At 39.2% G+C, this 11,799-nt stretch overlaps 2 protein-coding genes across 6 annotated transcripts; one reads left to right on the top strand and one right to left on the bottom strand.

The window, feature by feature from the left end:
• Positions 1-692: 692 nt before the first annotated feature.
• Positions 693-5,144, top strand: LOC306819725 (vascular cell adhesion protein 1-like). Of its 2 annotated transcripts, none has more exons than XM_079337241.1 (6): positions 693-1,414; positions 1,850-1,937; positions 2,597-2,735; positions 2,822-3,151; positions 3,876-4,103; positions 4,307-5,144. In XM_079337241.1, exons 1-6 carry the CDS (start codon positions 1,284-1,286, stop codon positions 4,375-4,377), a joined length of 987 nt encoding a protein of 328 aa, XP_079193367.1. In that variant the 5' UTR covers positions 693-1,283; the 3' UTR covers positions 4,378-5,144. The 2 variants fall into 2 exon arrangements, with proteins under 2 accessions (XP_079193367.1, XP_079193368.1); XM_079337242.1 differs by having other exon boundaries at positions 695-1,414; positions 1,850-1,925.
• Positions 5,145-5,200: 56 nt separating this feature from the next.
• Positions 5,201-11,794, bottom strand: LOC306819722 (ubinuclein-1-like). Of its 4 annotated transcripts, none has more exons than XM_079337227.1 (14): positions 11,358-11,793; positions 10,903-11,007; positions 10,557-10,655; positions 9,979-10,113; positions 9,746-9,837; positions 9,058-9,634; positions 8,881-8,951; positions 8,403-8,532; positions 8,191-8,315; positions 7,401-7,523; positions 7,128-7,271; positions 6,958-7,008; positions 6,252-6,858; positions 5,201-5,617 (listed from the first exon to the last, which is right to left on the bottom strand). In XM_079337227.1, the coding sequence occupies exons 1-13, from the start codon at positions 11,544-11,546 to the stop codon at positions 6,279-6,281; spliced, it is 2,421 nt and encodes an 806-aa protein (XP_079193353.1). In that variant the 5' UTR covers positions 11,547-11,793; the 3' UTR covers positions 5,201-5,617; positions 6,252-6,278. The 4 variants fall into 4 exon arrangements, with proteins under 4 accessions (XP_079193353.1, XP_079193355.1, XP_079193354.1 ...); XM_079337229.1 differs by having other exon boundaries at positions 6,320-6,858; XM_079337228.1 differs by having other exon boundaries at positions 8,191-8,312.
• Between the last annotated feature and the right edge of the window lie 5 nt (positions 11,795-11,799).

The raw sequence follows: 11,799 nt of genomic DNA, 5'->3' as shown, positions 1-11,799 counted from the left end.
ATTACACTGACAGCTAACACTTGTTTTTTACCAAACTAACAAATATATTAAAATGAAAAGTATAAACTGTATGAATGTATAATACAATAAAATAAGATTGACTGCTAAAATTCCCCCCCAAAAAATCTTTAAAAAGTATAAAGTCCAACATCAGTCAAATTAACAAAACATCAAAACCCATATGGGAATCTCTGAATTAGTCCATTCTGCTCAATGAATACTTTCATTAATGAAATGTAATATCTGTTGGGTAATTGCACTACATTTCATGGAAAAATGGCACTCAGTCATAGCACATTCATTTTACATGTAGAGGGCACAGTCTACTGCAACCAAACGTTTCTCTTATTACCTCTTATAAACTTTGACAGCCATTCTGCCGACACACCCACCCTCATGCAGTCATACAGCAGTGTGCTACTGTGGGTGAGATCATATGATAGGCAGGAGAACAAGCCCAGGACTCGGTAGAACAATAGTCATAGAAAAGAAGAGTGAGTTATTTGACTTGGGCAGGGTGTCCTTTCCTTCCTCAGAGGAACACACTGGGTGTATTCAGTGTGCTACAAAACAATGGTTTACAATAGATCAGCTAAAATATGTATTATTTCGCGAGATAGCAAAATTCAATTGACCTTTTTCTGCATTATCTAAAAACTGAGGAAAGGGCTTATGAGTTCATACAAATAGTGTGTGATTTCTGTATTAACAATTAAAAACAGCAGATACGCTCGTAAATTCTGCTGCTGAATATGTCAGGGATTATGAACAGTGAGCGTGTTGTTAATGCCTGCATGTTATTTTTGTTTTGTTAAATGTAACAGCACAGCCCCATGTAATGTTGCCTGTATACGTCAGCTTCAGTTGGACAGTGAAGTTCTTAAATATTAGTACAACAATAAGCTGTTTTTAGGCTCCCTGATTGTTTTTCTTAAATTGTATCAATTGTGTACTTTATTTTATTTCCTATTTTTGTAACTACTATAACAAGTGAACCCCTTCGTAGTTATCTTAACTTTGCTCATAGGAAATATCTGTTTTATATACTAAACTGAAACTCTACTTATCATCAATAATTTGGAGAGAGAGCTTTATGTTTGTTGCTGGGGGCAACAAACATTTTTTGTCACGTAACTTACACACTTAAAAGGCTAATTGTGTTGTTTTTTTTCTCTCTCTCTGACTCCACTCCTGTGACCTCAGCTACCTCATCCCCGGTTTCCATTTCCACCTCTACTCCACCTCTTCCATCACAAATTTCACCTCCCTCTACCCTTTTAACAATGCTCCCATCTCAACTGTCTCCTTCTCTGAGTGTCTCTCCACCCATCCCTTCCCTCAGCAGCAACAATGCAGAGTTGACAGAAAAAGTCCCGTGCCCTTTGACAATGTCACCCTCCACTCTGGTGGTCAGGTATGTTGGGAATAGCTGGTGATTATGTCAATGACTTAAGGTTATGTTTTAACCAAAAGACACGTTTATCTTTTAGCATCCTCCTTTATGGTAATGTAGAAACAGAATCTGTTGAGATGTATGAACCAAAGTAATGACATAAACTTCTCTTGTCCATTGTGTAGCATTGGGCAGAGTGTTTTGAAGATGCAGATGTTACTTATTTTGTTAAAAGGCTGATATCATGGTTTAACTTTCTTGCAGTGCCTGTATTGCAAAATATTTGAATTTAAATTCGCCCAAATCGTCCGCTATTACATTCATAAGCGATAAAACAACTTAAAATAAGATTTGTACTAGAATCTTGTTTTTTGTGTTTGTGTTACCACTGACATGTTTTCCATTTTTTTCCTGCTTCAACTGAAAATCTATAGTGAGTAAACTCTCCTGTTACAGGTTTGGGGATCCAGTCACAGCCAACTGCTCCCTGCTAAAGATGGGGTTTCCTCTTCTGGGTTGGGAAGTCCCAATGGTAGGGGAATCAGTAAGTATATTGTTAAGTATATCTTGCACACCCTTTAGGTTAAAGAGGAACTTAACAGTCCATTATCCTGTGTGAATGTTTATCTACTGCTCCATCCTACCCTCACATTTACAAACAAGAACACAAAATACTTTAATTTCTTCCTTCACAGCAGCAACTATCAATCTATCGAGAGCAAAACACATCTCTCCAATAGATTACTATGGCCTTTATCATCATGTAAATGGTGCTGACTTGAATCTGAAACTGTGTCTATACTTGTCCCAGTGTGTATGAGCTGGAAATGCATTCTTATCCCCGCTCCTAATATCCAGATGCTATGTTTGGGCCCCTTGAGGTCTTCACTTACTGTATGCATAAAGAACCCTTTAGCATCTGGATGACACAGAGTGGGCTTTCAGATAACTCAGCTCTCATCTGAGGTTGCCAAATATTGATGAGGTTGGAGAGTCTAATATTCTAGCAGGCTTGTTACATTGGAGTTAGCTGACAGCCTGGTGTGTCCAATTATGACATTTAATTGTATATTATACACCTGAGACACAGGGAGTCATTCAAAGTGTCTGTATTTAAAGATTTTTGCCCATTCTCTCTATATTGTAGATGCCTTTAATCAAAGTACTGAGAGCGTTGTGGTCTAAGATATTTTGCCATTCTAGAAAGCTCCTGAACCAACTGAGAATCATTTTCTAGTCTGGAGTGTGGACAGGATGACTGAATGGGGCAGCAAGCCTATGTGTTGGGCTCTATCTGAACAGGGTGGACAGTGCGACATAAATCTCCCTCTGATTGTGTTTAGTAAGTGATTTTTTTCCTTCTGACATGTTAAAAAAAAAAACAACAAACCTTTTGGAGATGTGAAATTCAATGATCTGTCTCTACAGAGCCTCCTGATAACGTGTCAATCAGCTTCGTTAATCACACTGGGTCAATGTTTGAGGGTCGTCCATACACTCTGCAGTGTATAGTACAGGATGTCGCTCCCGTTGAAAACCTCACTGTGACCTTCTACAAAGGAGAGACAGCACTGGGTCCAGTGCAATCCAACAACACAATAAGAACACCAGTGACGGAGATCTTCACACTGAAGATCACTCCCACTAAAGAAGATGATGGAGTCCTGTACTGGTGTGAGGCCATGCTAAAACTGGGACCTGCAGGACCTCTGCATCCTCCAGTGGTGAGGTCACAAAAGCTCACTGCCTCGGTCCTCTGTGAGTGAAATTGTATACACCAAGATAGGAAAGACTTTTATAAATCATCATTTGATAATCTTTAGAAAGCAGGGCTTCTGTATCCTCCTCCCATTGAGTCATACAATTCAATATGTTTTGTAGAGCTGCATGATTGATTGAATTGATTGGCTATACCTCTACAGGAGTAAGTATTGGGCTGTGTCCCAATTTAGCATCCTTCAAAGGACCTAGACTTCATAGCATCACCCATATCACCTAAGAACCTCAACAGCTGCACTGGAGCATTAATTAGTCATTCAGTTGTGATGAAACCAGTTACATACATTTAAAAGCACATTGCTTGACTGCTTGAGGGTGTGTTAGCTGTTGGGATAAATTCGGCCCATATAGGATGCACCAGATGGATCCTTTGTTTGCCAGATAAAGGACGACATATTTGAAGGAGCATTTCAAATTGGACAGCCTTTGACACGCCGCTGTGATGTCTTAAATACACCCTTTGAAGGATGCGGCCCCTGAAATGGAATATGCAGCAAAATGCGCAGTTTCTAAACACAGTCATTGAATAAATTTAAACATTACTTTTGAGAAAATAAAATTAAACTTCCAAATTTAATCTCGAATATGCATACTTACTTACTATCTGGTGGCCTACAGATCTTTAATCTTTTCACTATCCAAATTCTTCCAACTGATTTTCTGGAAATAATAAGTTTGCTCTTCTAACTTCCTTTTCTCTCAGACGGTCCACAATTTATTTGTCCAGCAAAACTTCAGGTGAGACAAGGAGAGAGGCTCAGCTGTGAGGTGAAGGGAAACCCTAAACCATCAGTCACCTGGTTTAGAGCCGGGCAGGTGTTTGCCCTGCCTAATCACTCAAGCAGACAGCACAACGGGCTTTACACAGTCTCTGCAACAGGACTAGGACAGAAAAACTTTACAGTAGAGGTAGAGGTCCTAGCTGGCAGTGGTAAGTGAATTATATTTTAATGAACACAAATAATTCAGAGAAAGAATTATAACAAAAACACGCAATTACAAATGTTTAGACTTTAATTCAGTTCCATTTCTGAATTGATAAGACACTTAGTTATTTTTCTTATCAAGTCATGGATGTTTCATTGAGTACTGACAGAATCTGTTTGGCTTTGATTTGTCTTTTCCTCTTTCCAGGAACTGCTAACAATTGTTACAGACTTTTCCTATTGGCCATCCTGCTTCTTCAGACAATTATCTGGCAGTAACAACTAAAGCAACCCGACGTGATGAATCTCCTCATGCTGTATTGATTAACGGTTCCTGGAGTGAAAATTGTTCCTCTCCTCTTGTTCAAATGAATCATTTCTTTTGGTGCATAGTCTTACCTTGATTTTCAACACAAAACACAATGGGCTCTCCACTAAAAGCAGATAAATATACTCATGTTGATCTTGAGCTTCAACCTGTAAAAACATGTTCATGTTATTTGACTGAACTGTCCATTTATTCATCATTGCTGCTGTACAACTTTACAATAATTGTTTTGTAAATATTAATATCAACAGAGTAATATTTCTGTAAACAAAGTGTTCTTCTCTCTTTCCTGTTTCTTTTAAGAGGATGTTTGGACTGCTGAACCCTCTGCAAAATCAATGTTAGTGTCTCTCCTCTGTACTGAAGGTGTGTTTACAAGAAAAGTTCTGTGAGTTTACTTCAACAAAGAACCAGGTCCTCTTTCACTAAGGTTATGTGTGCTGTACATTCAAACGTCTGCCTCATGTCTCAATGCAGCACTTTCTTGCTTCAAAATAGAGCTGCCATGCTGGCACAGATATCAAATAAAGTCAAAATTATATACTGATAGCATGTCAAGAGTAACATTTCAATCAATTTTAGACAAGGGGATAAAGCTGAGAATATTTTATAAGAGATGTGGCTCCAACTTAGTAAAACAAGTAGTGCCTTAATTTCAGAGAATAAAAGTAGATTTTTTTTACATCCTTCGGCTGTACATAACCTTAAAAAAAACTGAAAAGAATGTAGAGCATCATGTCAAGAAAGTTAAGATAAAAACAACAACGGCAACACAACATGCAAAATCTTTATTTATTAATCAAAGTAAATCATAAACACTTCAAACCATGCCATTTGCAAACAGTCATTTTGACCAGTACATTTTCAAATAAGATGGAGTTTCTGATGAAGGTTAAGGTTATTTATGTGTTCTATCCTCATAAGTTAAAGTGCACTTTTTCTTTTCATGGGTCAACACTGTTGTTTCCACCTCAGATAACTTATTCATCTAAATACAATAACAAAAAAAACATGATAACATTCAGCGGAGACCACTGCTTGTGGTTAAAGACAAAGCATTAAGATTTGTATTATCTCATGAACTATTGCTAGATAGTGAAAGTAAATAAGTTAACCGTCAACATTGTTATCACCCCAGTGTGTTAGAATCCAATCAGCTGGGCAGTCGAGGTTCGAGAAACAGATCTCCGTCTGGAAGACAAAACAAATTGTCTGACTGATCATAGAACAACACTGATCATCATACAGCTGTGTTGCTACCTTTTCCAACTGATAAGTTTTTACTTATCTTGGATCACTTGATACAGTTTCCTTAATTTGTCATAACAGGATCTTGTTGTAGCTTTGTTCACCTAAAAATCAACTTAACTTGTTATTTTGCTGTTTGACATGCATATAATTATAAAAAGTTGTCCAACTCCAGAAATTGTAGTTTGACCAAAAAAAGTAAAAAAAAAGTTAAAAAAAAAAAATTAAAAAATGGACTCACTTTAAACTGTATGCCAAGGTCTTCATGATCAGCTGTATTGTGTTCATGTGTCATGGAAGCTTAAAAGTACAACTTGAATCGTTTTCTTTGGCACTGAGATTGTGGAGTTTGAAATATGCACATCTTGTAATGGGCATGTAGGGACTTTTGTTACATTACAGAACATCTAGGTTTTTGCCTTATCCAATATAGCAACTTAAAGTCACGCTCTGTGCCTCTATTAAGATTGATTGGGGCGCAGATGGCCTAGCAGTTAGTAGCCCATTTATGGATGATCCTCAAAGTTAAATAATTAAGACAACCACACCGTGTTTAGAAAAAGAGACATCTACTTACTGGGTATAAAGCTTGGACTGATTATGGTCAGTTATTGTCCGAATCATCAGAGATGATCAGAACCTCACCAGTATCTACATGTTGGCTGAGGTCTCCTATCTGCAGTTTCTGGGGCATAACAACAGGGCTGGGGTGGGGAGGCGGAGGAGGAGGAAGAGAAGGCCTTTGGGTGTCAAACTCAAAGTTCCAGTGTCCACCTGAATTTTTGTATTTTGTAACAGCTGCTACCAGGAGCTCCTGGGACACAGACAGAGGCAGAGGCTGCTCCTGAGACAGTGCCTGATCAGCCAGGAGATCCAGGAGGGAAGGAGCCGGGGCAGATGTGGTGATGATGACTGGGGTTCCTTCTGGCTCTGCAGGCGTAGCGGAGCCGGTGTCCACTGCCACCCCCTCTCTGGTTTTAACCTCCACATTTTTCAAGGCAGAAACTCCCTTCTTCACACCACCCAGTGCTGTAGAAGGGTAGAGATTAGGGCTCACTGTGAAGACAATGTCTGGTTCTTGGGTAAGTGTTGGAGATCCTCGGAGAATGCTGCAGCTGTCAGATGTGGCAGGAAGTCCACAGATAGATGGCTGCTGCTTCTTCTGAGGCTTTGCCCTCTTTACTCTGTGCGCATGGAGTGAAATTGTAATAAATCATTTAATAAAATCGGTTGAAGCAATAAGAAATTAAAAGTAAAAATTAAAAAGTTAGAGATTTACGCACGGTAATGACATAGAGAGGCCTAAAATCTTCTTGCTCTCCTTTATCAGCACCCTGAAAGGCACAAATGTCTCATGTAAAATCAGGTAAAGAAGTACGTCTAAAAATTAAAGACAGTGTAGATAGATATTTTCCCCTCACAACTGAGTGTTTATACAATATTTGCAAGATACCTGGATTGCATCCATCCTTTTGGCCAAAGTGGTTTCACCTCACTGTCTAAAAGGGTCTTTAGGTACTCCTCCATCTCCTGGCTCTCCTTCCTTTCTGTTTTGTACCCCTCCATTTTCACTCTTAGCACATGATAGAAGCACTCCCTGGATGAGAGAAAATTTTATTATTTTCCCCACACACAAAAAACGGTTTAAAACTGCTAACTTTATTTCCTCTTTGAATTAGCGTACCATTTTGTACAGTCGTATGTGGTGCCATTTATAAGAGCTCACCTGATCTCTTCATTCCATTTGAACAACTTCTTTGGACCTCCTCTTTTTCCACTTCTCTCCTCCACATTGTCCTCTGGGCCGATGTTCACCTTCTGTTTGCCATCTTTCTCCTCTTCTGCTGCCCTGACATGAATAAGCAGCTCATGATGAGAAACAGAAAAAAAAATAAAAAATGTACATGACGTGAACCAGACCACGTCCTCGAAAAAGACACAGGCAGATTTGTTTGTATACATTTTGTGCCTTCTGTGAAAAGAGCTAAAATAACAGGGTTTTTTTCAAGATAGATATTGTGTGAATGGAAAGTTAAAGTAGAAGGTTTGATTATTTTAATGAGAGACTCTTTATAAACAGTCTCAACTAGGGAACACATCTTTGATCCTGTGTTGGTTTATTTCACCTGCATGTTCTAGTTTTTGGCATCAACAGTCCGAACATAGCCTCAGTCTTTTTGAGACGTCTTACTTTAACAGCGCAAAGAAGAAACGCGACATTCTAAATCAAATTATTTTGGAAAAAGTGACAGCAGGATTAGTCAGTTGCAGGTATTTAACACAAGATCCAAAGAGGATATTCTTTAGAGTCCTGTCCTCACATCATTGTTATCGTCATAAAAACAACAACAATAAAGACCGAGGGCGGGGTCTCTGCAGATACAGCACCCTAAACTACTACTCCTTCAAGGAGGGATGACTTAGAGGGAGTCTACATGTTCTTTCAGTAAAACCTCACTCATTTTGAATTTACGTAATAAGATGCCACAACTACTTTAACAACCAGCTCAACTCACTTTGAAGTCTTGACTTGTTCATATGCTTGGCAGCTTTCAAAGAAACATGCAATCTGTTCGGGCATAGCCTTGCCGATCGCCTCCTTTAGTTTGTGCACAGGGTCCTGCATGTCAGGTGGTTCCTTCTTGTTAGAGTGAGTAAGAAGAAGTCGAATCATTTTCAAATGGAAACACTTTCACAAGAGATACTCGAAACAATAAAATCCACTCACTGTGTGTGCGAGCGACAGCTTCTTCGCACGTTTGAGAAGCGTGTCTCTGCTGCAAGGCAGGAAGGATGACAGGAAGGTGTACACCTTAGAGCGCAGCTGGCCACCATGTTCCCGACACCGCAGCTCAATACTGGAACAAGACAGTGAGGGTGCTGAACTACATTCGTGCTGTGGTCAAAAACCCAGTAACAAGGAGCTTTACCATTAAAAGCCAGTAATACACTAAACTTTTGTAGGTGTTCACATAAAAGCGTTAACTGAAAAAGACCACACAAAACCTTTTATAAATAACTGACTTACAGCGGAACAAGTCCTCTTTTTCAAAGTTGCAAGATGCAACATTCTTTGACCAGCCGTGTGCAGTACAAACAACTTTACATAGGTCCTCCTGTAGCTTACCGGCTTAAGACAACAGTTATATAAAGTCAACAAATCTTAAATAGGATATTTGCCTTTTCTGCGTTGTTGGATCACTTACTCAAGCAGGACTGAGTTAATTTCTGGAGTGAAGAACTTAAGTTTTGACTCCCCCTCAGAGGTCTTGGCAGCCTGAAAAACACACCGTGTAAATCATCTTGCTCTTTTCCACTTTTCGCAGAGGATGTCTTGAAGTAACTTGCACACATCCATACACTCTTAAGAAAAGCAACCTCACCACCATAAGTTTTCGAATGCTATCCTCCAGTCCGACTGGGAGCCCCTCTGGCATCTGGACACACTGAGCTGAGATGGAACTGGTCTGTGACAGGATCTGATCTGAATGAGGCTGAGAGTTCGTCTTGGTATGAGATTGGCATTCACTTTGAGCGACCTCAAATTGAGCGGGGTTGTCAACTTTTGGTTGGTAGAGTTGCGTCTCCGTTGCAGGTTGAGGAAATGCTTTCCCTGATGAAGAATCTTCGTTGACGTCCAATAAAGAGGCCAAATCAATGTCAAAATCCACTGTGTTTGCTGCCTGGATCAGAGTGTGGTCACTGGTTGATCCAATTAAACTGAGAAGTGGGTCAGTCAGCCCTGAACCTCCACCCCCGCCTGCATCTGCCGGACAGAGAGGGATTGTGGGTGCTCCTATGAAGAAGACTGTCCTCTGATTCGCTTTCTCCATCTTCTGACGCTCCTTCTCCTTCTCTCTTTGAAACTTTTTCAACATGCTGGTGACGCTCAAAGCGCCAGCTGCCCTTTTCTTCTTTTTCTTCTTCATCTCATCTTGAGGTCCAGTTTCAGACAAAGCGCTATAAGGTTAACACATCACACTGTCAGACTTATTTAGCAGATCAAATGTTTTAACATTCGGGTCAAAGTGGCTCTAAACTCGAGATGAGATTGTTTTAAGTCGGCCTAACCTCGTCATCGGATCCACGTCGTTCTTAATTTCTCCATCTTCTCTGCATGTCTTCTTCTTTGGTTTGTCCTCATCATCTTTTAGTTTACGCTTCTAAAATTGCACGTTTAAAAGTCTTTTCAAATACAGTTTAAAAGTCTAAAAAAAAATAAAAAAGAGGGAAAGATTTTCTCTGAAACCGATATCCGTTTCCTGAGATTGATTATCATTCATAGCAACACCTGGTGCTCTTACTTTTGAGGTCTCAGGTGTGAGGTCATCCGTGGTGAGGTCTTCAGTGTCAGAAGCTTGGCGGAACTGCAGCACGCCAGAATTTATATAAAAACCACCAAATTTGGTTGTGATGGATGCTGGCACAAATTCATCATACTGCAGAAGTCAGACAGAATAATTTATATTGTTTTTTTTTTTGTTGTTGTTGTTTTTTTTTAATCCTATCAGCTTGAATAAACCAACAAACAGATTAAAATAGAAATAGATTTAAAAAAAATAATAATCTCAAAACCCCCCCAACCTCTTCAGTATCTAAACTGAGGTGTCATCCTTCCTGCCCTGTTTGGAACAATATTCTGATTTTTGAGACAAGTTGATCATATTAGTAAAGAGTCACTGCTGCTGAACATGGAAGATATCTCGATGCTGAGTGAAGCAAAACATTTCTGATTAAGAAAGTAGAATTAAAGGCCTGGACAGATCATATCAAAGAGCTTTCTTAAGGCCACATTTATCTTCAATCAGACCGATATTAACAAAAACAAAAAAGAATGATAACAATTTAGTGGACATCTAAATGTTCGATTAAAGTGACTCACAGCCTCAGAGTTGTCAATGAAAGAATCCTCGTCATCATAACCGTATCCAATATCAATCAAGTCCTGAACCCGGTCCTTCTTTTTCTTAGGTGTGTTGCCCTGTAGAGAGTGTGAATGTATTGCCTCAAACACAACTTTTTTTTTCCCTTCTGACCATGACTATTTAAAAAGATAAAATCACCCCCCCCAAAAAACAATAAAAATAAAATAAAAAATCAGTTAAACTCAAGACATTTTTTTTTCAATTCAACTTCTGCATTACAATTTCTCGCCTTTAAACTAAATGGATAATGGCAAAACATTTTAGGGGATAATTCAGTTTTGGAAAACAGAAAATTACACTTACATATTTTTCCTCCAGTTTCCTTGCAATTGCAGCCACCTCATCATTTTCTCTCTCTTCTTTCTCTTCAAATCTTCTCAGCAGGACTACATCTTTTGTACAGTTGATCTAAATAAAGAGACAATGTAATACAAAAGCAAAATCTACTTTAAATATCTACCCTCAACTTTCAGAATGAGCTCAATGGAGCCAGAGAAGTAGTTTTGAGGATCATGTGAGTCTTATTTAAAAAGAACATAACCCTACAGTTAGGCCTATAGCTATTATAGGCTAGACAGCATACAAAAACCAAACATTATTGGACTGAGGTATTATAGTAAAGTGTGTAAAGAGGCCAAGACACGTGGGAGGTATTTTTTCCTGCTTGTTTGTTTGTTGGTTTTTTAAGACCTTTATGGATTAAGATGTCCGTGGGCTATTCAAACTAAAGGTGAACTACATTCAAGTATAAATCTCACCTTATTTTCAACGAGCTGGCTAAAGCTGAACTCAGGAAAACTCCGCTCATCGGGTTCAAATAATTTGAGCACCAGTCGGACTGTGTCTGTCTCGTGTTGAACAGCTGAGGGGGCTTGCTTTACTGGCGATGAAGGTAAACCTACATCATAGGACAACGTCGTCACTTGGATCCTCCGAGACTGAGCCATGGTGAATGCCTACCCCGGCAGAAAGAGGTTAGGTTTGCTCTACACATTTAATTAGGAAGAAATAAATGCAGGTGCGGTCTTGTCCTTGAGTTCACCTGTGTCAGGTCTGCTAACAGCCCCAACCTGCGGCCAATCAATCCCCTTCATATAATCCTTGTCTTTACGATATCACTGAGCAAAATATCACAGCCTTCATTTTAAAAGACCTGTAGCCTACAATCAAAATAAAACAAAGTAAAAAAGAAAATTGCTT

This window comes from Symphodus melops (genome assembly GCF_947650265.1).
Source record: "Symphodus melops genome assembly, chromosome: 2".
In the NCBI taxonomy this organism is placed as follows: Eukaryota; Metazoa; Chordata; class Actinopteri; order Labriformes; family Labridae; genus Symphodus; species Symphodus melops.
Note: the sequence above shows the minus strand (reverse complement) of the source record. Positions and strands in the feature narration are given on the sequence as shown.